This window comes from Amborella trichopoda, chromosome 7 (assembly GCF_054954075.1).
Source record: "Amborella trichopoda isolate Santa Cruz 75 chromosome 7, AtrichopodaSantaCruz75HAP2 v2.0, whole genome shotgun sequence".
Lineage (NCBI taxonomy): Eukaryota > Viridiplantae > Streptophyta > Magnoliopsida > Amborellales > Amborellaceae > Amborella > Amborella trichopoda.
The window spans coordinates 939,499-966,661 of NC_142342.1; the positions used below are offsets into that span (position 1 = coordinate 939,499).

General features: G+C 35.7%; 1 protein-coding gene and 1 long non-coding RNA gene across 4 annotated transcripts; one reads left to right on the top strand and one right to left on the bottom strand.

The window, feature by feature from the left end:
* The first annotated feature begins 233 nt into the window (after window positions 1-233).
* Window positions 234-5,837, top strand: LOC148781162 (uncharacterized). Its single transcript, XR_016059320.1, has 2 exons — window positions 234-3,680; window positions 5,541-5,837. It is a non-coding gene; the product is annotated as an uncharacterized LOC148781162 (long non-coding RNA).
* Window positions 5,838-11,232: 5,395 nt separating this feature from the next.
* On the bottom strand, window positions 11,233-22,319 carry LOC18995771 (large ribosomal subunit protein uL11). 3 transcript variants are annotated; one of them, XM_011625960.3, is made up of 3 exons: window positions 22,256-22,319; window positions 21,528-22,038; window positions 11,233-11,608 (listed from the first exon to the last, which is right to left on the bottom strand). In XM_011625960.3, exon 2 carries the CDS (start codon window positions 22,027-22,029, stop codon window positions 21,529-21,531), a length of 501 nt encoding a protein of 166 aa, XP_011624262.1. In that variant the 5' UTR covers window positions 22,030-22,038; window positions 22,256-22,319; the 3' UTR covers window positions 11,233-11,608; window position 21,528. The 3 variants fall into 3 exon arrangements, with proteins under 3 accessions (XP_011624262.1, XP_011624261.1, XP_006846773.1); XM_011625959.3 differs by having other exon boundaries at window positions 22,232-22,319; XM_006846710.4 differs by having other exon boundaries at window positions 22,218-22,319.
* Window positions 22,320-27,163: the final 4,844 nt, after the last annotated feature.

The window sequence follows — 27,163 nt, forward strand, 5'->3', positions numbered from 1 at the left end:
ATTTGAAAGCTTTTAGAATTTTTCTAAAATCTCTTTACCTTTCTCTCCTCTCTTTCTAACGTTTTACAAAACTCCCTACTGTCTTTTTATATCTGCCTCTACCGGTTCTTAAATTCAAACGTTTTCAAAACTTGCTCCCTAAAATCCTCTTTATTTTATAATTCATAATAAATCTCTTTCTCCCTTCTATATTTTTCTTTCTTATTCTCTATTCTCACCAATATTCTCACATACATTCCCTCTCTTTCTTAATAAATCAACTTTTCTAAAATTTGTCGCTAATTTTATCGTTTCAAATAAATCTCTCCCTCTCTCCCAAGTTTATCTCTGTCATCTCTCTTACGACTTTCTTAAAATCTCTCTACTTCTTCCCCAACATTTATCTCTCATCCCCAAACCCTCACGCAACTCCTCTCTCTCTTTTCTAATTTATCTTCTCTCTCCGCCCCCATGCCTAACGTATCTCTTCTCTTTCTCGAACAAAATTTTAGTTCCCTAATAACTTCCTTTCTAATAAATTCCTCTACCTCTCCACCATGTCTGTCTTTTTCTCTCTCTCTTTCTACCTCTATCTCCCATGTCTGTCTTTATCTCTCTCTCTTTCTACCGTTTACAAAACTACTCCCTACCATCTCTTTACCTACGGTTTTTCCAAAAGTCTATCCTCTACGGTTTCTCACTCTCTATGGTTTGTCTCGCTCATCCTCTCTGTCGAGTATGTCCACATTATTCCCTTCTCACTCTCTTTTCTGAGTACACTATTTCCGTCGAATCTAGGTATGCTGCATTGAATCTAATTTGGCTATTATTTTTTATGGATCTTATTTTTTTCTCTTTCATCTAATGTTCTTTCATGCAATATACATATAATTTTCCTTTTTAGGGGAGAGTTGTTTTTTAAACTATGGAAATCCAAACAATAAGATCATAAAAATTATTTGGATTTATCATTCTTCTTCATTGTAATTGCAACATGTTTTTAAAAAATTATTTCTTGTAAGTATATATATGGAGAGAGAAAGAGATGGATGGGTTTTGAAAGTGGCGGAAATGCCCCACTAGAGAGATGGTTATTTGAAGTAAATAAATTTTAATGAAGTTTATTTGAAGATACATCTACTTTGTTTATTATTTTTTATGGATCTTATTTTTTTTTTCTCTTTCCTCTAATGTTCTTTCCATGCAATATATTTTATTTTTATTTATTTTTGGGCGGAGAGTTATTTATAAAACCATTGAAATCCAAAAATTTAATGATTTGAATATATTGTGTTATGAACACACTTAACGGTTTGAATATGTATGTTGGTTATTCATTCTTTTTTCTCATACTGATCTTACGAAGGTCAAAGTAGAAGAGTCGAATTTAGAAGGTGGTAATGTGAAGGTAAATTTGTTGGCTTTTCCAAAGCAAAGTGTACAAGTTTGTTGCGAGCTTTTTACTTAAAAGACAAAATTCATTGCAAGGATTTCATATGATTTGGATTTGTTAGAAATCATGCATTAATAAAATTATGATCCAAACCTGTCTTTTTTAATGAGGGCGCAAAACTAAGTGATACAAACTTATTGGGGACTAATCTTCGGAGCCCCATAGTAGATCTGCGAGATACTACAAGTGTTGCTTTCATGGGCGATATAATATATTTAATCGGAATTTTTTATTTTCACAAATTTATTCATGTTACTTTTTATATTACCATCTTTTAGACAAGCATATTTTTACCCCTTTGCATGGATGTCCACAATCAGCCTTTTTTACTTCATAAAAAATCATTGAGATTTATCATTCTTCTTTCATAGTAAATCTAACATGGCCAACATATATTAGTGGAATATTTGTATTTAAAAATACATAAAAAAAAGAAGCAATGAGAGTGAGAAAGCATGATTTGCAAATATGGATTGGAAGGTATTTACCAAAAAAATGGAAGGAAGGCTCAATGAGAGTGAAAGATGCTTGAGAGGGGATAGAGTTTCTTCATTTTGAAAACGGAAATTCGTTATTTAGTTATTTGGTCAAATGTTGTAGGGTAAATAAATTTCAATGAAGGTTATTTGAAGTTGCATCTTTTTTTTTTTTTCTTTCCCATAATGTTTTTTTCATGCAATATATTTTTATTTTTTGTTTTATGTTTATTTTTGTGAGAAGAGTTATTTTTAAAACCATTGAAATCCAAAAAATTAATGGTTTGAATATTATGTTATGAATAGACTAATGGTTTGAATATGTATGTTGATTATTCATTCTTTTTCTCTCTTACGGAGGTCAAATTAGAAGGGTCAAATTTAGCAGGTGCACATTTAAAGGTAAATTTGTTAGTTTTCCAAAGCAAATTGTACAAGTTTATTGCAAGCCTTTAACTTAATAAAATTGTGATCCAAACCTTTCTTTTTGACTCAAGGTGCATAACTAAGTGGTACAAACTTATAGGGGGCTCATATTCAAAGGGCATAGTATATTTGCGAGAAACTATTAGTGTTATTTTCATGGGTGATATAATATATTTAATCGACCTTTTTATCTTTACAAATTTAGTCATGTTACTTTATATATTACCATCTTACACGCTAGCATACTTTTACCCATTCGCATGCATGTCCACAATTTGCCTTTTTGTCTTCATAAAAATACTTTGGGATTTATTATTCTTCTTTTGTAGTAAATGCAACATGTATTAGTGGAATGTTTGTATTTAAAATTTATTTAATGAGATATGATTTTGAAGGAGACATTAATATTTAAATTTATCAATATTTTAGCGAATGTTTAGGCTGTAAACACTATAGTGTAACATATTGCAATCCAAATAGAAAGTAGCCAATAAAAAAAGTGCATGTATCTCTCTGTAACACAAGCATCTTTGACTAAAAAATAGCATAATCGTTTTAAAGATTGTTTTATGTGGGCCGGATTGCATTTCTACATATGCGGCTCAAAAAGTGTAAAGCATCTATCTCAAAGATGGATGCAAGTAGGTGCTCCATCTAAAAACTATGGAAACTAACCGTCCAAAAAAACTGATGTCTTATGGTTGAATAAAGTGTCTAATTTTTGGAGGGTGAGATCTCAGTGTTAGGAAAGTCAAATTTCATTTGCTTTTTAAATAATAATCTAATGATTCTTAAAGGGTTCTCAAAACTTTAGATTGAAAAAAAATCCACCCAAGTACATCTTCCGACAGAGGGAGTAGATATACAGTTTGCTCCAATACTATACACTCTGAACCAGGAAAACACCCTTCAATAGTCTTTTTTACATGAGAAAAACACCCCTCAATCGGCTGTGGAGCATTCTGTATGTTGACCCTTCATCAGAAAGAGCCACTTGGAAGATTTTTTATTTTTCCTTGTGAACTGAAATTTGGGGATCCACTTCAGAACCATGAGATGATTGTTTAAAAGAGAAACAAAAATTGGATTTTGAGTCCTTCCCGGCTGAGGTGAGACAAGGATGTCACCTTCTCTTCCTCATCGCTTTGGGCGAGTAACGCGCCGGGTGCCTCATCAAGGGCAGTCACGTAGAGGATGAGGGGCCTTTCTAGAACAGGAGCAGAGAGCACCGGAGGGTTCAGTAGATAAGTCTTGATATCTTCAAAGCCTTTGTGACATGCTTCGTCTCATTCAGAGGACTCGTCTTTCTATAACAGACGGGTGAAGGACTTGCACCGTCCTAAAAGGTTAGAAATGTACCACGGATCCTATACGTAAATAATGTAATTTGAAAATTTTACTTTTCTAAGTTAATCCAACGATTTAAAAAACATTGGCACTGAATGACCCATGGATCGGTCTTCCCATTATGGTTCTTTGTATATATAGGAAATCAATTGATTCTAGAAGGGCGCTAGTGTTCAGCACGATAAAACAAATATTCTCTACAGTAAACCAGTGATTCACCGATCCAGATTAGTTTTTTGCCGTTTAATTGCTTTTCAGGTGTTTTTCTATTGGTTTTCTACAGAGTAAAGCGACGATCCAGACCACCGATTCACCGATCTTAACAGGATTTTGGGGTGCCTGATTTGGATAACCGGTCTATTTTTTTAAATCATTAGATTAATCACTAAGTTGAAGAGATTACATCTCCAAAATTCGAACTACTAAGATACACCAAATTGAGTTTTAATTAGACAACCAAAGCATTTGTTGATCTGGTCAAAGGTTAAAATGTTGGGGATATTTTTTATCAATTTTTTTTATAAATTAATTTTTTATATTTTTATTAGATTTTTCAATGTTTAAATACTACATGCTCAAAATTTTAAGTGATTTCAATTTGTCAAAAAAAATCAAACTTAAAATTAAAATACAAAACATGATCATGAACCCATATCCTTAAATAATGATTTAAACAGCATTAACAACTCAATTGTTTTCCACGTATAAATTTAAAAGCATGCAGCTAGAAGCTTTGATGATTAGAGTGGGGACCAAAAGCAAGTATTATTATCCTACAAAAAGCCGTGTGGTGGACCACTGTATTTGTTGGCTTAATGGACCCCAGCATCCGTGGTTGATGTCACATGCTTATTCTTCAACCATCCAATTCAAGAACGGCACTTGTCACTGTTCAATTAATCTCTCACAAAGTAAGTTCCCTTAAAAGAAGAGACCCTAAAGACCTCACCTTCCAATTAAATTATCCTTGAGTTATTTATATTCTCCAGGGAGAAGGAAAACAAAACCTTCATCCAAAATGGATGAGGGAGAGAGAGAATCCTAGGTAAGGATTGCCCAAAAAAATAAAAACGTCTAGCTAAATATTAGGAGTCAGTTAATCGCAGATAAAACGAGAGAAATCATAATTCCTGTATTCACCTTCGAATAGGAGGAATAAATCACAAAATGGATTTTTGTTCATGAATGAAATCTTATTGAAACTGTCTATATCCAATTCATCCTCCGTAACCGTATCATATCTCGGATTTGATGAACTAAGACAATAGCTTGTAAATACATAGTTATCTTGAATCTATTAACTATTTCATTATTTTCTGACCCCTTGAAAGGGACAAAAGACATATCTTATTGTTTCTTCTCTCATTAGCATTCGACCCCATATGATGTTCCAATATTTGAAACGATGAGAGAGACGTTTGAAATGGATGAGAGAGAGACTTATTGTTCTGAACGTTTGCAATGGATGAGGACTATGAAAAGAACAAATTAGTGGTCCCACCCTCCAAGTAAATTGTCTGGGTTTTCTTGTAGAGAGGGGAGAAAAGGAATATAAATATTTAAAATGGATGAGGCCCAGCAAAAAGTCTGATTAGTGGTCCCTCACCCAGAGCTTGGGTTCACCAACACTACATGTTTCTGATGTGGAAATGTGGACAGGGGAGCCTTATCTACTTGCTTTTGCATCCAATATTTATTACCGCAAATAAATAATTAAACGTCGTTCACATTGATGTTTTATGCATTTCTTAAGCTTGGAGCAAAAGAATTCAACATTCACCAAAAAAAAAAAAAAAAAAAAAAGGCAAAGGCATTGAATTTTATATTCTGTTTCCTTTTTCTGAATTGTTGGAGAGCAGGTGATAAGAGGTTTTAAGAAGGGATGAGAATGTTCTCTGATGCCTGGGAATCAATTTCTCCAGACCCAGAATGAGACAAAGAACAGGTTTAGACATCCAACTTAAAAATAATTCCCAAACGATGAGACCTTAGAAATGACTGAGGCCGGCCTGGATCTATTGGAACTTTCAAGCTCTCTCTCTCTCATCTATTGGAAAATTCGAGGTTAAAGTGTTTGTGTAAGTAACTCTCAAGCTCTCTCTCTCTCTCTCCCTTATCTCTCATTCTCAAAGCTACTGCAACTTTCCAGGTTCTAACTCTCTCTCTTTCTCTCTCCCTATCTCTCTAATCTACTGGAACTTTCAAGGTTCTCTCTCTCTCTCTAAACACATGTTTACAGCCATCTATCACCTTACCTCTTTGATGCCAATGTATTATTTCTATCGCTGAGGACATGTAAAATTGCCATGGGTAATAAGCTGGCTAGCCTGGAACTCAAACTTTAAACAAGGGAGGCACCACTTGTCCTTCAAATTACACCAATCATTTAAAAAACATCGGGTTGGCACAGAATCCCTTTCATCCAAAAATTGGTCATCCCATTTTGGTTTTATATATATATATATATATAGACAAACGGTTGAGTCTAGAATGAAACCGACGGATCCACACAGTAAAACAATGATTCGGACGCAGATTCACCGATCCATATCAGTTTTAGGGTACCTGATTTGGATCACTTATCCTTTTTTTTTAAATCACAATCACACACACATAGAGAGAATCTTTTGTTCACCCCTTTTTCCAATACAAAAAAGTGAAAAATAACTTCAAACTCAAAAAAATGAAAAGAGCAAAAGCACTATGTCTAAAATAGGAAAATGGCCAGACCAGCCTAGTTTGGTTGGTTCTCATAAAGGCAAACCAGGCCAAGTAGCTCCAAAACCAACCACACAATCCCATGTGCTCCTCAAAATCTTATTCATACAACCGCAAGGACCACCAGAACCAACCAGCTAAGTACAGCAAGTTGTGATCTCACAAACCAATCTTTCTCCCTCTCTCACGCAACGAATCTCTCTCTCTCCCTCACTAGACACAACAAATCTCTCTCTTTCTTTATATATATAAACAAGATACTCTAGAATTACTCGGACTAAAACAAAGTATTTTAATAATAATAAGAGTAGAGACAAAGAAATATTTAAAATTGACAGTAAGGAAGTACAAAGAAGACTGCACTTTCGACACCTTTGGGTCGATAATGTGATTGCTTCATGTGGGAAAAATAAAAAAGATGGAGGTTCCTTTATCTACTTGGTTAATCAAATATGAGCTAGTTCACATATCTTTGGGCTTCGATTACCAAGGAATAGAAACTTTAAAAATTATATTTTATATATATATATATATATATATATATATAAGATGCTAGAGTGAGCCCACTAGCTCACAGGACAAAAAGATCCCAACGGCTCAGAATGAATCTGGGTCTATCTGACGATTACGGATGTCCAGTAGTATTTGAATTTGAATTTTTATTTCTACAAATCCAAATAACTTGAAACTTGAAGCACTTGCGCATCAAAAATAGGTGAATCTTTGAAAAATATCAAAAAATAATTTACATGAAATAAAGTGACCAAAATACCCCTGAAAAGTTTTGAAGGTATTTTGTTGAATTGTTTTTTAAAAATATTTTTATTACGTGAGGCTTGATAAGAAAAACACATTTCTAAAATTTCAAGTTATTTGGATTTGTAAAAAAATAATTAAAATTCAAATACTACCAGACATCCGTGTTCGTCAGATCGGCCTAGATTCCATCTGGGCTGTTGGGTTTATACTATTCCATTAGCAAGTGGGCTCACCCAAGCTTTTTCTTATATATATACATAAAGATACTACAAAACACCTATAGGCTAAATGAATAGTGATTTCATCTACCCTCATCGCCATCCAAACTTCATCGTACGATCACAGTTGTCTGGTAGTGTTTCATTTTATAATTTGTAAAATATAAATTGACCAAAATACCCGTAAATTTTTAGGGCATTTTTGTCAATTTATATTTTACGAATTATTTTTGTTCATATTTTTATTAAGTGTGCCTCATTAGGATATACCTAAGTTCCAAATTTCAAGTAATTTGGATTTGTATAAAAAAAATAAAAATTAAAACATTACCAAACAATTGTAACCGTGTGATGAAGTTTAGATGGAAATCACTGTTCATTTTTGCCTATAAACGTATTGTCCTCTACTACAAAACCCCTTCTGCTAATTTTCATAAAAACAAAACAAAGAACAATATGTGGGATTTTTTGAAGATTGGTATAAGTTTTGTTAGTTCAAATTTCACAAGAAACCTAGAAGTACAAAAGATATCAGAACCAACATAAGGATAAAAAACCGAGCAAAATAGAAAGAAAAAATATACAATGAGACTTTTTACCTTTAGTACAAGATGCCAACATGATTTCAATTAATCTTTGACCACTACATGTGAAATTCATTCCATTGACCATGCAGAAACTTTGAAAGAAAGTTTTTTCAAACCTTATTGTGCACACGAGCTATTAGATTTCACATTAGATGGTTAAAAATAATTGTGACCTCTTTATATTAAAAATAAATTGTCTCATTGTATACAATTCCAATAAAAAAAGCAATTGTAAATTAAAAAAACCCAATGTATGTGAGACTTGAAGAGCCGCGAAAGAGGTATTTTTTCATCCAAAAAACAAAGCTATTCAAGCCATTCTTGAGTGGAGTTTGAACAGTTGGGTGTATACCAAATTAATGGTTCAGGATTTGGGTAACTTTTCAATATGGGGTTTACATATGTTTGTTCCTCATGTAAGTGACATTGACAATAATGTACCTATTCAATGATTCATACAAACTTTTTTTTTTTTTTTTTAGTGAAGTTAAATTAAAGATCCATACAAATTTGCATTACCGAGTGTCTATATCTGTACCCAAAAGCGAATAACTTACTGGATTCCAAGTTCAACATTTTAGTTTTGTTCCAAATTGTCGTATGTGTATGTTCGAAATAGTACAAAAATCATTATACATACAAAACACCTTAAAAATAATTTTTTCATATATTTATTATAAAAATTCATCACAAAAAAAAAAACAAATACACACAGACATTTTTTATATTTATTATAAAAATTCAACAAAAAAAAAAAAAACCAAATACACACAGACATGCACACAAAATAAAAAAAACAAGCGCTTGAAGCCTGAAACCCCGCCATTCGGTTTTTGGGCTCCTCAATCACAAGATGCCCACCTAAGGTGGTCCTAAATTTTAAGGCTGTGTTTTCTAAGTAATGGAAGTGCCCCGCGCTCACGGTTACAACCTTGTCATATAGGAACAAGTCTGCCAGCCTAATATTGGTTTTTTTTTTTTTTTCCCCTTTTTTGGGAAATTTACAGAAAAATTCTATTTCATTTTAAGAATTCAAGAATAGTCTTATATATTTCATATTTTACACTAAAGTCACATTTGTTAGCATAAAATATAGAGATTAGATAAAGCTCAAATAGGGGACATTCATAGTTCTTATAATCATACACGTACTAAAATTATTTAAAAGAGAAATAAATATATTAAATAACCAAAATACCTTAATAATATTCAGGGAGTATTTTGGTATTTTTAAATATTTAATTTCTTTTAAAATATTATCAAATTTTAGCTTAATCGGATCCATAATAAAAAAAAGAAAAGAAGATAAAACTAAACGGACAAGCTTTTTATACCTTCCTTACAACATAAAAATTATATCCTCCTCCAATCACAATGTCACGTCTCTACATTATTTTATTTTTAATTTTTTTTTCTATAAACTATTTTGACACCAAATTTCGAACGTCCATTCCACTATTAAACTCGCACTAGAAAAAAATATAAAAAAATATTTTCAATAAAATAAAATGACCAAAATACCTCTAAATTTTTCAAAAAGTATTTTGGTCATTATATTTTATCAAAAAATTATTTTTTAATATTTTTTTATAGGTGCGCCCTAATGAGAAGATGGCATGTACCAAATTTTATATTCATACAATTTGTATAAAAAAAACTAAAAATAAAATACTTTGAGACGTCATATTTAAGATCAAACGATGAGTGGCTCTCTTCATCAAAATTAGACGGCTGGATGGTAAGGGGAGGATAGAACTTCAAATAGAAACATTTCCCAAACTAAAATACACTATGTTTTCAAAAAACAGGTAAAACATAAAATACATAGGGTCATTTTTTAATTCTGAAAATAAAATAAGCCTTTCTTGTAAATTCTCCTTTCTATTATCTGGGGGATCAAACACTCAATCTAGCTATGGTAACCCTTCCTCAATGTTGAGGCAGATCAATTGGTTCAGAACCCGCCAAGCCCCAGCCCCAGCCCCAGCCCCGCTATTCATTAGGATCTCTACGACACGAATACTTTGAGCTCCAGCCCCTCATAGGTCCCCTCAACCACGACTTCTTCCTCCTGTCGGACCCAAATAAGATTTTTTTAGACACTCCAAAAGGCACCCCATCTTTGTCATCGTGGGCTCTTCAGCCTACTGCCACCACAGAGGTCTCGTGGACAAGGGCCAAAGTGCAAGCATTTAACTGGCGTGAAGTCTCCACGAGGGTTCTAAACTATTTTTTTTTTTTCCTTTTAGGGTAAATCAGTAGTAAGAATGGAACCCAATATGTAACATTGCAAACGCTTAAAAAATAAACCCAGAACCTATTCCTGACCAAGAGGAACATCAAGAAAGAGGTGTCCAACTCGCAACCAGATATATCATGTGCAGTGCTGCAGATGGATCGACCCCAGATACATTTATTCGTCGTGTCCTGGCTTCTTCGATCTGGGCACACAACATCCAACTTTTGATCTTTTGCTGTGCCACCCCTTGATTGAACACCTCTACAAACAGCTCCATTCCCTGCCCCTATACCTCCGCTGACCTTCTATTTTGGCAACAAGTATTTCAGTCTACGTTTTTAGAGCTCTTCAACCAGCATACCCACTATCATTCAGGGTATTAGCTCCACCATTGTTACATGGATGGGCCTCAAAAACTTCGCCACTACTCCTTGGACTTTCTGAACCGGTGGCACCATATCATTTGCTCCTCCCCGTATGCTATCCTAAGGTAGTCCCTGTGGCGAACATCCCATCTTGGTGCCATCAAACTAAATTCTGATGGCAGCTCTTTGGGCAACATAGACCCCGCTAGTTTAGGAGGATTGCTTAGAACCCACAATGACGAAACCCTTATCTTCCTTTTAGGTCCAGCAGGCATCGGTGATGCCTCTCTCGCAACTTTTACAAGTTTTACAGTGGAAGTATAGAATTTTTTGGACATAGCCCACCATCTCGGTGGTTTTCTATATACTGGTCTATGTGTACATCCTTCCGTTCAATACAAAGTTAACTTCCTCAAAAACAATATACACACACACCACGGTAGAGCATTTCACCCATATCAAATGTGCAAGTTCACAGTTAGAAATATGAGTGATTTATCAAAATAAATCAATAATGCGTTTCAATCCCATTCCCCTTCAAACATACTTAAGAGAATCCCCAATCCTACTGTACTTTATCCTCTAACCATCGAAAAAGCATCTACTAACATGTAACAGAACTGGTTTCTCAATGAAGACCCAAAAAAAAACACCTTGACAGAAAATTTCAGCCACAAAAAAGTGGAGTCATTAGCTAAAATCATGCATCTCTACAGTAACTGTGATTATAAATAACACGTTTTTCCTGATCCCATCAGGGTTTTCAAAAATCCCATTGCGAGGAATCCTCACAACAATCAAGTCACTAACATATACCAAAAATGGATCAAGCATTGGATCACAGGAAGTTAATACTGGACCATATCTATTCTAGAAAAAAAACAAAAAACAAAAAACAAAAAACAAAATGAGACTTATCAAAGTCATTTCTATCAAAATACCAGGTGGTTGTAAAGCTGAAACCAAGCTCAAATCCACCAGGCCATTCCCACTGAGTAATGATAAAGAACTCAAGTGAAATCATTAGTGCCGCATGCCCTCCTGCAAAAAAGAGTGTGCGGTGGTTTCAGTTTCACAAATAAGATTCAGACATCTATGCCACAAGATCATATTCCAAAGTAAAAGAATTTCAAGATATTGAAATTTATTTTTTCCTCTTCTTATGCCTATGATCTCTCTCTCTCTCTCTCTCTCTCTCTCTCTCTCTCTCACACACACACACACACACACACACACAAAACACAAATGCAGAATCATGCTCACTAAACTCCACAAGAACCCAGAAAAGAACCACCCCATTTCAGGAAATCAATACTAAATGGAGAGCAACTTCAGTCTAAGTGATGAATGTTCACAATGAATCTGATTTTTAAGCACCCTTTCATAGCTACAGCTTTGGATTGTTAGTTCTGACTACTGCATTACATTTGTCACCTGGCTGCAGAGGTTCTCTGCTGATAAATTAAACTGCAAATCGGTATTAGGGCCAAGGATGTTACAGGAATGGTATGGAGAGGTAATGGATGACAAAATAAAGATGACAACTCCACCGCCTGAAGGACCTAGGATAATGCATAAATGAATCATGGTCTAATCCCATTAAAATACAAAAGGACATAAATTATATCTACTTAAAGGACGCAAGAATGGGAAACGGCAAGGCTTCTAACCCTAAAAACCAACTATTTTCCCTTGAATGTTAACCATAATGCCCAAAGCCAACCATGAGATAAAGCATAAACCATGGCAAGTTCTAATCCCCCTAAGACACAACTATAGTTACCCAATAAATATTGAATAATTATATTTGGACCAATTTTACAAAACCCAGACTTGGCCTGTGGACTCATTTGGCTCCATTGCTCTCAAATAGACTCATCAAAATTTATTGTAGACCATGTTAAGGACTGAAAAGTGGCAGACTCTGGTGAGTCTCGTGATATTTCCACAGGACTCGCAAGGGTCCTAATGCAAGAAGATTTTTCTAAACACTAATTTGGACAAGGAAAATAGGAGACATTTGTCTTTCCCAAAGAATCAGGCAGTCAGTACTTTGATCACATTCATTTGCTAAAAAATTTTCTTACTCGTACTCACTTCAACCCATTAGAACATTACTTTTATTATACACCTCCAAAACAATTTAAATATCAAAGTATAAATTCTAAGTTAGAAAAGGAATTTTTAAGTGGGTAAATATTCCATGCCTTGATGGGGATGAGCAAGGACAATTTGAGAGACTAATACGCTCAACTGCATCATGTCTGAACTGAAAGTACACCAATGGATGGATGGTGGATGACCAAGGGAGTATAAGAACAGTAATCATCACAGGGCACATGCAATATGCTGTCTATATAAGGGAAAGGAAACAAAAGGAAAGGAAAATATCTTTTTCCTAGAAAGAAAAAATCATTCTAAAGCTTTTAAGTAACACAGATATCCATTCATCGTAGCTATAACTACCACAAATTTTATTGCAACACAAGATACGCCTTTGATCAAATAAAAAGCAGTACGCAATGCAAAATATTAAAAACATATATCAAATCAACAAAGGCTCCAACTAATAGAACTCTATATCATGAAAACAATTTTCTATCCAAAAATCTACAAGTTTTTACTGTTAATACACAACATTATTCTCTTCGTTTTCACCACTTCTTTGCTCCATGGCAGTCATGTTATAGCATCAATACTTGACACTAGGATTCAGGAAGTGAGGATTTTGTACACAGATTTTTTCAGGGCAATTTTCCCAAAATATCACATGTAGAGCCCGTAAGATTAATAATTGGGACAACGAAATCAATGCCAAAGATACTTCTAAAAGATGCACAACTCCAGAAACCCAATAGTCCAAGATGTTTAGAGAAGTTAACTGTATTTTTTTGGGGGGGGGATAATTTTACCCTAGCATGAACATTGAAGTGTCCCCACAGCAGGCACCCACACTAAACACAACACCAACACAAAAGTTGGTGCATGTGTGGATGCCCAAGTTAAATGCAGGGAAATTTCTCCGTGCCCCCATTTTTGGTACCCATTTCTCAGGAGACCCAAGGATTCAAAATATTTATGGCAGTATAAAGTCTCAATCTTTTCTATCCTCCAACCTCCAACCCCCGGACCCTTTTGACCATATACTATTGACCCAAACAAATGATGAAATAGCACCCTTTTAACAAAACCTAAATGTCCTGTCAGCATCTCTCTCTCTCTCTCTCAAAAGACGTCTCTCTTTAACACCCTTAAGCCATTGAAAGTGAACAATTTACGATAATAGAGTGTTAAGGTCTCAAGTCGTGGAGAATTGGAAGCAATACCTTGAAGCAGGTTATCACCAAGATCACAGTTTTTTGAACTTAACAGTTTGTATATGGGGAAAGCCATTAAAGCAAGCTGGAACCTCTAGCCTGTTATTGGTTATCTTCAACAATCTCAATGAACCACAATCAAATACACAGAAAGGCACCTCATACAACTCTCCATAAAAAGAGCCCCCAAAATGCCCTAGAACAAGTTCAGGCAAACCTCTCTCTTTAAAGTAATTGATCCAAAGGTCCAACAGAAAACCCCATTGCTGGAGGTCAACCTCTATCTTACAACTCTCAACAGGTTCAAGCGAAACAAGAAGACTCGTTTCATGAGCCACAAAAATCTGGTAAAAGTGCCTGGATCTCCATGATAAACTTTCCTTACATGCTCCAGAGTATAATTGTCTATATTCAAACAAGGAATGAAGCCCAGGCGTGTCTCCATTTGCGAGATAAAAGGGATGTTTGGATTGCGTCTCTAATGGGGAGGAGAGAATAGGATCAATAACGGGTTCCGAGAGCTTGCTGAAATGATTCAAACCAGAATTCTCAATTGCATTTATACAGGAATTCTCAATCGTACTAATGCTGCTTTGGAGTGTCGTATCTTGGTTTGTTGATGCTTCCCCTGAATTTTCAATGGTAAGATGAGAGAGAAACTCAAAGCTATTAAGCCTCAAATCCATCCGCTCGAATATTAGATGAGGTGAGAGAGAGAGAGAGAGATCGAATTGATTTGTTTTAGAGAGAGAGAGATTGAATTGATTTGCTTTCGAGACAAAGAGAGAGAGGCGAGAGAGAGATGTGTCTTAGAGAGAGATGGAGCTTTGAAAGAGAGATAGAGCGACATTAACGGGACATTTAGGCTTTTTTAGAAGGGTGTCATTTCAACATGTGTTTAGGTCAATAACATATGGTCAAAAAGGTCCAGGAGGTTGGAGGATATAAAAGATTAAGACCCTATGCCACCATACATATTTTGAATACTTGAGTCTCCAAGAAATGGGTAACAAAAACATGGGGTACGGAGAAATTTTCCCTTAAGTGAAAGTTGACTCACGAATCCAAGGTTAAACCACAAATGGAGCCAAAAAAACAAAAAACAAAAACAAGGAGGTACTACTCTTTTTTTTCCCACTTGCAAAAGTCACTCATCACCAAGATCTCTCTCTCTCTCTCTCTGCAGCCAAGGCGATCATGTAATTAAGAGAGAGAGAGAGATAGAGAGAGCGATGGAGCTCAGAGGAAGAAGGCAGGGCAGAGACTGAGATGAACAGTATGAGCTACCTGATTTTCTCTTGGCTCCGCTCTCTCCCTATCTTTACAGGGGATTTGAGGAGAGATCTCCATATCCATAAAGAGAAACAAAAACCCTTATTTTACAGGAGCTTCAGGTTAAGAACTCCATATCCTTAAAAACAAAAAAAACCTTATTTCAAGCAATACTGTAATTGATAATACGATAGAGCCCCTTGCCTTCTTATAGCAAATGGATGGTGAATCGTAAACTAGGGAGGTCAGGGCCAGGGTGAATTGGTCCAAAAAGGGTAAACTGGCGAAAAAATCTTGAATCGGTGAGAATCTCTCCTTGAAGGTAGGGGCATCATGAACTGAGTCATCAGAACTCCAAGGCCATCCATTTTGGGGAGATACTCGCAGCTTTTATTGGTTTTCAAAGTTTAGATACTTGAAACTTGAAAGTAAATTAAAATTTGAGATGTTTTTTTTTTTAAGTACTTAAAATGAGATAGGTTTTAATCGTTGCATAAGATGCTTGAATATTCACCTGCCATTTTTATTGCATAAGATGCTTGAATATTCACCTGCCATTTTTAGAAGCATTGCATTACAGAGAAATGGGAAATAGGAATTCATGTGATTCTGCAACCTATCCATAGAAAATTTTGGGGTGTAACTCGAGCCCTGTTTAGATATAGAAAAGAGTGGCTCTCTGAGATGGATTAACACAAACTTGGTTTAATGGACTTGGAGAGAGAGGAAAAACTAGCGGGCTGCAGATGATGGCTAAGAGGAAATGATTTACAGTTAAAATGTATATTCCAAATATGCTTGCATTGGACCTTAGGAGAAGATGAAAGTCTATTCCGGCACCAAATCTTGCTGCAAAAGGTCAATCAACTCCTTCACTGTGAAGTCCAGATCTAGCCAGAATAGCTCCTGTTTTAGAGAGGGAGAAACTGGAGAAGAATATTTATTCTCTTTCAGACGTACAGCTTGAATGGATTTGGGGAAGGGGTACTGGCAGTCAAACTACCGCCAAGCACAATAAATACAGTCATAAAAATCCAACCACCCAACATCTGCATTTTTTCTTAAGATGCAAATTCATTTCCATTTGGAGCCAAACCAGCGGTAAAATTCATACTGAGGGTAAAAATGTCAAAAATTACTGCTAACTTGTGTAGGCATATGCTAGGACTTTAGGGTTGTTGAAGCACCTACATGTCTAGTGGTAGCCTTTCAAGCAGTGTTACATCGATCAAAATGGTCTCATGCCTTGAAGCAATAGATGTCTCATGATAGCCTTTCAAGCAGTGTTAAATGGATACAAACATGGTGTCACATCTAATAGGTGTCTCAAGTGCCTAGCATTTCGCCATAAAAAAAACACATCCCAACACGTCCATACAAGTAATTTTTCATAAAAAATTCAGACTATATATATAATTTTGAAGAACTCCACAACTATGGCCGAAATTGGGCATTATTTAAGTTCATTGTAGTCTCATGGAAATGGTGCCAAGGTTTTTATGTTTTCAATTAGAACAAGAATCAAAAGGCCTCAAAGTAAAGCAATATAAGTGTGCTCACAAATTGACAAATTACAGTATGATATAGGCAAGCAGCTTTATATGACCCAAATCATAGTTTTCAAGAAAAATAACGTCCATTTAAATTTTTTGATGATCATAAACCTGAATCATGATATTTCAAATTAGCAAATTCTTCGCTATGACAACCTTAGCTTGGTTCCAATTATGCAGTCATTATTAAGATGAAAAGGCATAGTAGCTAAGGAATCAATCTTTAAGTCATTTGAGCACCCTGCATTATTTGTCAGGGAATAGGAGATTTTCTGGGAGGAGAACTTTAGCTGATGCTGTTGTTTCCATGGCACCTCCCAAGACTCTAATTATTATTACGACAACTATAATCTTGCCATTCATCTATTTAAAGCCTGATTAGATTGCCAATTCTGGCATATCTTAAACACATGACAAGATATTGCTATAGAATCCACTTACTTTGAAGTTCTTTATTTTAAGCTGAAAATACTTAATCACTTGTTTTTCTATTGAAAAGCATAATCACTGATTACTAAATTCTGTAATATTGACACATTACCTTAATTGCAAATGTGTTTCATGTGCCAATCTTTGATTTCTTTATCAATAAAAAAGAAATCAAATAAGTCCTCGTAATTTAAATCCTTCTTATTTTGTAATACAAGACATCTGGAGGCCTGGTTCAAATAACATTATTTTCCATGATACAGATCATTAACATCATAAGAAGATCAGAACACTATGCAAATGATGAGGAATTTTTATAACGACCAAGGACCAATACTACTAAAACAGCTTTTCAAAAAGATACAAAGTAAAAAGAGCTTTCCAAAAACATAAACTTATATGTAAAATTCTCTATAAGTTTTATCTTGGCTAATTTATGGACACTGCCGATCAACAGATAATTTGTTATCGGGATTAATTTTATTGAAACAGTGAATTATCAATGATAGCGTGAACACCCAAACAAAACCTTATATTCTACAAAATATAAAGATGTAACATTGCAAGAAAATAAAATTAACTATTAAATTTTCCACACAAATAAACACATCTAGCAATATTACAAAATAGTAGTTTTGCAAGAAGTACCTAGCATAAAAGCGACATAAATGACAGGTTTGAGAGTTCCATATGAAGGCATGGCATCGGGGCATTTGGGTATGAGATGCATACCAACTTTGCCCAGAATCCCCTTTTAACCTTGCCACACCATTTGGATAGATAATATGTGGATTAAAGACTATTTTGCCCCATAATTATCTACATATTCCCCAACATTTTTGAGCTTTCTAGCCCATCAAGAGAAAGCTAATTTTCATAGAACTGTGAGATAGTATTAGATCCCATGGTACCAACTTGTACATATGGTCCAGCAGCCAAGACACCCGGTGAGAGAGACTTGATGGACCTAAAAATTCTCAAATCAAATTCTGAGATGAAATTTCAAAGGAATAAAATCTGATATGAAACTCGAAAATTGCTCGAAACAACTCCCCTAGCAAGATCTAGAGTTTTAAGAACTCCATATCAATTTTCTTTTTTTTTGGAAATAATCACACAGTGAATCAAAGATAAAGTGAAAATTTTCAGGACATAAAAATTGCCCTACTTATATGGTTGAGCGAGCAATGGCTGTGCACAAGATCAATGTTCAGAAAAGCGGAGGCGGGCACCTAGTCAGCCAAGGGTGCTGGCTGCCTAGGCAGGCGCCTAGCTCACAAGGCAGCCTTCTAGGAAAATTAGGGATCTAGTCCCCAGGGGAGCTATTAAGAGGAGTTTGGTTGCCTCTAAATTATCTCGGAAACTTTAGTTTTTTAGAACTATTGCAACGAAAAACCAAAGAAGAACAGGCAAAAAACCAGTAAAGCAAATATTCATAAATATCATATAAACCATAAACCAAAAAATTGAAATATACGAACCTTTTTTATATGCATAAGATCTTGACTTGAATCGATACCCCAGAAGAGCCAAAATTCTTCTATTACAACCAAATCGACCCACAAAAAGTATGAGATTGATGGATTTTCCATTTCGCAAGAAATCGAAAACTTACAGAGAATTTTGGATCTTCAAAAAATAACAAAAAAAAATAAATTGTTGTTGGGGTGCTTTTCTATCTCTCACTCAACCAAAATACGTCTTCGGGGTTTACAATGCCCCTCAAAACCCTTTCGTCACTTTTTAGAGGTGGAAATTACATTTTCTACCCTCCATTGACGATTTTTTCCTCCAAGTCCTGCAAGGATAAAAGGCGGCGCCTAGGCGCCCTCACGCCCTCCTGGAAGTAGCCGCCTAGTCAGTGCCTTGGCCACCTAGTCGGGCGACTAGTCCCCACCACCTTAGTACCCCATATTATCCCTAATGCATGCGGAGATGCCCTTTGTCCAACTAGTAGGACCACCTAGGTGGCAAGGCGGACGCCTCTTCTAACTTTGCACAAGATAGTAATAAAAGGCCCAAAAAATAATAATATCTGAGGACTAAATATGGGTGTGTAAGAGAGAGAACACATGAGCAACAAAAACCATTCACATCTTAGCTCTCTTACATTTAATAAGAAATCACACAAAATCATCATAACTTCAGAGCCCTAGTTGGAATCATAAATATATCCTAAATATGTATGGAGGCTAATATGGAGCCCTATATCCCAACTTTGACAAGATCGTAGATATACTTTGTTGTTAGGCTAAGTTTGTCGTGACAAGTGAGTAATCTAAGAAAACCAATGTTACCTTTGGATTGCATGATGCTCAATAACTTTAAGATAACTGTGAAAAAAGGTGTGCGTTTTCATCCAATAGTTCTATTGATGTAGTTGGATACTTACAGTATAATCAATATTTGATAACTGAGCAAAAAGGTGTGCGTTTTCATCCAATAGTTCTATTGATGTAGTTGGATGCTTACAGTATAATCAATATTTGATAACTGAGCAAAAAGGCGTGCGTTTTCATCCAATAGTTCTATTGATGTAGTTGGATGCTTACATTATAATCAATATTTGCATGATGACATATAGAAACTGCCACTGCATTTCTAAGGTGTATAGTACATTAAACCAAAAAGCCAGTACCACACATGTCCATACAAGTATTTCTTAATGAAATATATAAAATTACAAAATTTATGAAAAATGTAAATATTTGAGAAGAGATTGACAAAAGAAAACTTCATATTTATTTATATTTACTTCTTCATTTTTTCAATATAATATTCATTTTGATGCATATGAATTTGCAATTGTTTCTCAAATTGTAACATATAGTAGTGTGGTGGCACGTTGGGCCTCTTTCTTAAAAGGGTGTGAATTCCAACCACAACCTACATTGCTCTTAAATAACAACTATTTTAATGAAACTCTTAAGTATCTATAAGTCCTATGAAATTATAAATAAAAATCTAAACAAAAAGTAAAGATACAAAATGAGAATGACCATGTTGCAAGAAAATTTAAAATTGAATTACACTTTTTATTTTTCAAAAGAACGCTTATTTTGAGATATATCCATAATATACCTTTCTCTATTCTACACATTGTCTCATGGAAGAGAGTGGCGGTGTTTTGCCCCACAACAATAGGTTGTGACTCAAACCCATGACCAACATTTACTTTTTAAATAAAACACACAAGACACTCCATATGTTTGTCAGAGCCCCAACACCTTGAAACGTATGAACAATGTGCTGGACCAGTTTTAGGAAGTGTCGAGACATGTCTAGGTGTTGACATGAGTCAACACACAACACCGGTCAAAACGATGAGGTGTCAGAGGAACACTGATTTCAAGGAATAAAATCTTGTTTCTTGTAATAGCCTGAATAATTGCATGTCACTCATTTAAAGTTGGGAAGATTGATTTGTTTAGATATAAAAATTCACAGGAACTGCTGGGGAGTCTATCATGCAATCAAAAAGAGAACTATAACTCAACAAATATTAGGTGCGGTTCTATATTGTTTGGGTTCCAAATAGAACCAATCACTGAAAGTTGAAACGAATACGATTAAGGCCAAAGGATACGTTATAAAATTACTGAGAATGAGCATCATGACCCAAAAACAAGAACATGAGACAAGATGCCTTTAAAAAGGTAAGACCCAAACTTATCAGTATTTCATAAAGCACAACAATAATAAGATCGTTGTCATTTCTATTGAAGCCATGGGGAAGGGCAGAAGTTACAGGCTTGCAAGAATGGTTTTGATTGACATCCAATAAGCAACTTTAGAGTTAATTAGAATTACCATTTACTACTATTTTTTATATTGCGTTCGTATCTTGACACTGCTGTGGTGTTACTCTATTCTTGTCTTCAACAATAGTCCATAAATATTTCAAAGGACCAGTAAAAAACAACAGGCGAATCAAGAAAAAAAACCATTAAGAGAGCATAAAGCACTCAGTTACTCTCAAAAGATGTATTATCACACAAACTAGAGAGATTGCCTTGAACCCAATCAATACCAATGAAATATACAATCAATCACCCTAACAAATATCATCATTCAATAATTAACTTGGAATGGATTTACCATAATTAATCATCCTAGAAATTAGTCAGCCCAAAAATGAATTCAGTATTCTAACAATCCCACTCCAGACATTTTCTTTTTGAGAATCAATCCCACTCTAGACATTTTAACATCACACATTCACCATCCCATGACAAATCCACAATCTCAAAACCCATATCTCCCTCCAGTATCAAAAACAGGCAAAAATAAATAAATTTAGAGGATCAAACAAATGCCAATAATAATAGCAAACACAATGAGATATTAAAAACTTTGAAATAACAAAATATATTTTAAAAAATTCCATACCTTAATCAAGAGGAACCTCAACATCACCATCTGAGATCTCCTTCTGCAAATCCTTTGGATCCTTACCATCAACCGTGCACCCAACCGAAACACAAGTACCAAGAATCTCCTTAACAGTCCCGGTTAAATCCTTGGCCATGGATCTAGGCTTCATAACCCTAGCAATCTCAATAACATCATCCAAAGAAACATTCCCAGAATGTTTGATATTCTTGGTCTTCTTCCTGTCTCTCTCTGGTTCCTTGAGAGCCTTTATAACCAAAGCAGCAGCACTGGGCACCACTGAGACCTTAGCCTGACGATTCTGAACAGTGAGCTTCACTGTAACCCTAAGGCCCTTCCAGTCCTTTGCTGTTTCCTTTGCAATGTCTTCTCCGATCTTCTTTGGAGAAAGCCCTAACGGCCCGATCTTTGGGGCCAGAGAAGAAGCAGCTCCAACTTCACCACCTGTGACTCGAACATAGACATCCACCACCTGAGACGGATCAAATTTTGGAGGCATGGCGAATCTCTGCAAAATAATTTTTGGTCAGGGTTTCGGAGGAAATGTAGGAATTCTATTGAGATGGAGGAATGGAGGAGAGATAGAGAGAAGCATGTAGAGAGAGACAGAGGGGGAAGTACTTAGAAAGAGAAAGTAAGGGAGGAGAGAGAAAGAAGTAACACGAGAGAGATGTAGATAGAGTGTACCAGGTGGCGAGCACCTTCTAATACTAGAGAGAGAGTACCAGATAGCGAGCTCCGAGCTCCTTACGAACCTAGAGAGAGAGAGCTTCGGAGGAACCAGAGAACAAAAGGCCCTAGGGCTCTCGCCAATTTATAGTCGCATTAAAACTCGTTTAAATATTGATCCGTCCCAATCCATCGAATCATCTCGATCCCGAGTCCGTATTTTGGTAAGGTGCGTCGTGATGAATCACTATGGAATATGGACTATAGTGCAGTAAGTATTTACTTGGATTATACAAAAGGGCCATTTACTTTTAGTTTAAGAAGGTCATAACTATTTTTGTCCATCAAATTCCAAATCAAAAGATTGTAAGTGTATTTGAACTTCGTGACATATCTCAAGTCATCTAATTGGATATCTAATGGTTAGGATTAATTGTGATGTTTTTGTACTAAAGATAAATTATCTCATAGTATACAATCCCTAAGTTATATAACGCAATAATTTTACTCGTAGAAATAAGGTTATACTAATGTGCACCACCCGTTTTGATTGGACATTATCAATTAGACATTACTGAGTTAAGAAACATTGACATTGTGTTAAAAAAAAATGTTTGCTTTTAATACAATTTTAAAGACGTGGTAAATCTATATTGTCCGACTAAAATGGATGGGGCATAACACCGTAATATTGTATCTATAAATCTAAAGAAGATTATCACCTAATGCAAATTGCACATTTGCACGTGTCACACAAGCACTCCAAATTAGTGTATATTTGACATAACAAAATCTTGATTATAAAAAATTTGGATAGATAGACTGATGAAAGCATTGCTGGCTTTTCCTGTACCTGGATCAGATACTACCTTGACATGTGTTTTTTCATTCATCTTTTTTTGTTGGCATTTCAAAATTTTAAGAGAATTGAAATGAGTGTTTGGTTATTCAAATCATTATTTGTCTTTCTTATTATGCCCAGATTTGATTAGTAATTTTTACCAAGCTTGTGTTGTCTCTCAGCATTTAAAAGATGAACATTGTACAAATGAGGATGATGCCAATGCAAGTTACAAAAACAGACATGCCCAATAGTTGAGAGACAGAAAGCGATAGAGATGGAGGGCATCCATTTCATATATTAAATTCCCCGCTATTACTCTCCCATTTTCCTTCAAATTTTAGAGAAAAATGTATACTCTACTGGGAGTATACTGTCTATTTACTCTTTTGGGTAAAACTCATTGAGTGAGTAATTTTAGATCCTCAAAATTTAGGGATATAACCTCTGTAACTAATATGTTAACCTCATTAAATAAAGACAAAAGAAAAAGAAAAACTAAATAAAACAAAATAAATTTTAATTGGTCAAATTTTCTCAAAAAACAAAATAAAACAAATTGTACTCCATATGCACTTGAAAATTTAATGTCTCGATATTGAAGAGAGAATGCCCAAGTTTTTTTTAGGGGTAAGTTCTAGGTGTTAGAAAACTCAAAGTCCATCTTTTTTATTTTGAAAATAGTTGTCTAGTGAATATTATATGGTTCTCAAAATCTTTTATATTGAAAAGGTTCCCCAGAGTAGGTCTTCTAACCGGGGAAGTAGATGTACATTATTGCTCTTGCAGGAACATAACATATGTAATCTTTACTTTTTCATTTTGATAGTTGTTCCCTCCTTTTTATACGTTTCCTTCTTTTTTTTCCCTCTCGGGGGCGGGCAGAAAGCCCCTCAAGATGTGTTCCCTCATGATCTTTGCGACAAGGGAACACACTTCTCGATGTTGATAAGGAGCAAATTGATAAGTTTGGGAGATTTTTGATTTGTTGTGAAGTGTTAATGGGGCTGAAAGTTAATTTTAGAAAAACGGCAATGATTGGGGTGAATTGTGAAGAGGAGCTAGTTAGAGATCTAGCATTTAGAGCGGACAAATTCCCTTTCAAATATTTAGGCCTGCCAATCTTCGATGGGTGCCTACCCATTGTTGTGTGGGACAGTGTCATACAAAAGGTGCAAGTTAAACCAGACCTTTAGAAGCCTAAGTACTTATCTTTGGGGGGCAGAGTCACCTTGTTAAATTCCTGCTTAGCAAATATCCCTATTTACAAATGTCCCTTATGCTAGGCATATTAAATGTATGATGCGTAACTTTCTATAGGGCTCATTTGAAGAAGAAAGAAAATACCACCTTATTTGGTGGGATAAGGTTTGCACACCGAATAGAGGAGGAGACCTAGGGGTGAGAAGATTGCTGCTTATGGACGTTACACTACTGTGTAAGTGGTGGTGGCAGAGTCTCACTTACAAAGAGCACCTTTGGTATAAAGTACTGCTATCAAAGTACGGAGTGGATGGATTTGGGATGTGGTTGAAAAGATGAGAGGGAAGGGAGAGCACCTCCCTTCTTTAGAAAGATATTTATGACCTCAAATAGATTTTAGACCGCAATGTCCGATGGCTGCCTGGTTCGGGATCCGCGGTTTCCTTTTGGCATCACAAATGGTTGGGAAATAAACCTTTAAAGTATGTCTGAGAAATGAACCTTTAAAGTATGGCAGACTTGGTCGAAGTTAGAAGCGACAGGGCTTATGGAATATCACTTTCCCTTATGACAGGCTTCAGAGTTATCTCTTTCTTCCGCTTCTTAATCTGCTACAAGAGCTTGAGCAACCTTTCATTAGGCAGCATGATGATGATGAAGTGGTATGGGAAATTGAAAATGATAGTTAGTTCTTTGTTAAGTTGGTCTATATATTACTTTTATTTGACATAGTGCGTTGGTCTCTTCCGAAGATAAAGCAAATATAGAATTGGCCTATTCCACATAGAGTACAAGTCTTTCTTTGGTTGGCAATGTTCGAACACATTTTTCAGCACCTTAATCCTCGATGCGGAATAAAGAGGAAGCAGGTCAATAAAGCCTACAAAACGGTGGAAATTTCAACAATCTCATAATGGCTCCAGAATCAGTCAAGATCTTCACTAGCATTCCAAAATTCCACCTACCAAGTTTCATTGCAATCAAATATGTCTAAAGTAGTAAACACAAATAAACAATTTTGGCAAAATCGGCCTCTAGCACCCTGAAATGGATCTCGTAACTAAAACTATATTTTTTGTGCGTCAAACAGCTGTGGGACCACCGCCATTGAATTCGGAACAGTCGAAAACCCCTATGGGTCAAGTTTCGACTTAAGCGTGCACTCTAGGACAAAGTTAGGGATAAAATACCAAAAGGCGTAAGCCGCACACTATTCTCGTGTGGCCACCCTGCACCAAAACACCATTAATGGTGGTTGTTTTTACAGTCACAAGCAGTGACTTTCGAAGTCTATATCTCACTCGTTTCAAGTTTGATTGCTCTCAAAATTTGTGAGCTTGTTCGTCTCATCAAGACGAGCGTTTCGATATATGGTACGCCTTGTGACAATGCCCGAGCAAGAAAAAAAACTAGAGAGAAATTACTAATACATGAAGAAAGTTGCAAAAAATTCAGTAGCAGCACTCCCCACTCCGGTGGCCAAATCACAATGCTCGCGTACCCGATCGGTACGAAACCAATTGCATTATGCGCGTGAGGTCTGTGGCTATCTCTGGTATGAACTCCGTACAAGATGAATGATTGGATTTCACACACGGAGGTATCAAAGCTGTTGTAAATTATGGCTGCCAGATTTCAATATTTCGGCTAAAAACTCAAGATGACGAAATATTTATCCAGACACAAAATTGAGTTGCGTTTATTGCAACGTGATCATGATGGCATATTCAGTGTGATTCAACTAAGAAAGTGAAGACAAACATTAAGAAACGAGCACACAATCGATTCAAAGTTTTCAATATTCAAACAAATTTCAAGTTTTATGATTATGCTTAAAAACGTAATTCATGACTCAAAGTTGGTATCAGAATAACCTCGGATCAGTCGTGGAAGATCACGCAAGTTCTCGGACAGCAGTATGGACTATTTTGAGATTCCACACATTGTTATGCAGGGGCAAAATAGTCATTTTACACTCATTTTTAGAATTTATTTTAATTTAATTAAATTGTAATTATATTCAATTCTAGGTAGTTTTTGGGCGTCCACCCATATTTGGGCTCAATTCTATATAAGCACGTAAAGCCAAATTGTAAAATCCCTTGGGGTTGATTTTTAAATATTCAATAAAGACGTCCTTTTTGCTTAAGCTCGTGGGTGCGTCTTGGAGAGAATGATGAGAGAGAAGAAAACGACTGGTACGCTTCAGTAAAAAAACAGGCGAATACAAGCCAAGGGAGGCAATTTCGAACCAGTTTTATGACTGGGGGGCTTTCTTCGTGATCTAAGAGGGCATCCACACAAGCCAACCCGAGTAAGTCCCGAACCCATCTTAAATTCCTCTCTCATCGGTTGGTAATACCTGCCCTTGTTCTCGAACGAGGTTCCCGAGAAAGCGATCTCAAAACGTCTCGAGTCTCCCCTGACGAGACACGTGCTACTCAATCATCCAGATTCGGAGGGTGAGATCGAGGCACCTAACCAGGCGGCCCAAGATAAACTTCTAAAAGTTGACAATCTGATTAAAAGAGGGAAGTACATCACTAATGTTTGCTTGATGTGCAAGGAAGATAGTGAGAGTGGGGTGTACCTATTATCCATTGTTCATTTATATCCAAAATTTGGTGGTGATGCTTTCAATTGCTGGGGATAAACCTAACCTTACCGCAACATGTGTTGGATTTGATCACTCAATTGGAAGTGCCTTTACCAAAAATTGGGAACTCTATTTGGAAGATCCTTCACGTTGTTATTCTATGGGAAGTATGGTTGGATAGAAATCGAATAACCTTTGAAGGGATAGCCTGTTGTTTTGACAGGATATTAAATAATATTAAAATATCTATTTGGTCATGCCTAGCTGTCATCAAGGAAGGCAAGGGCTTATCCAAGGTTGATGTTTTTATTAATCTCTCTAACC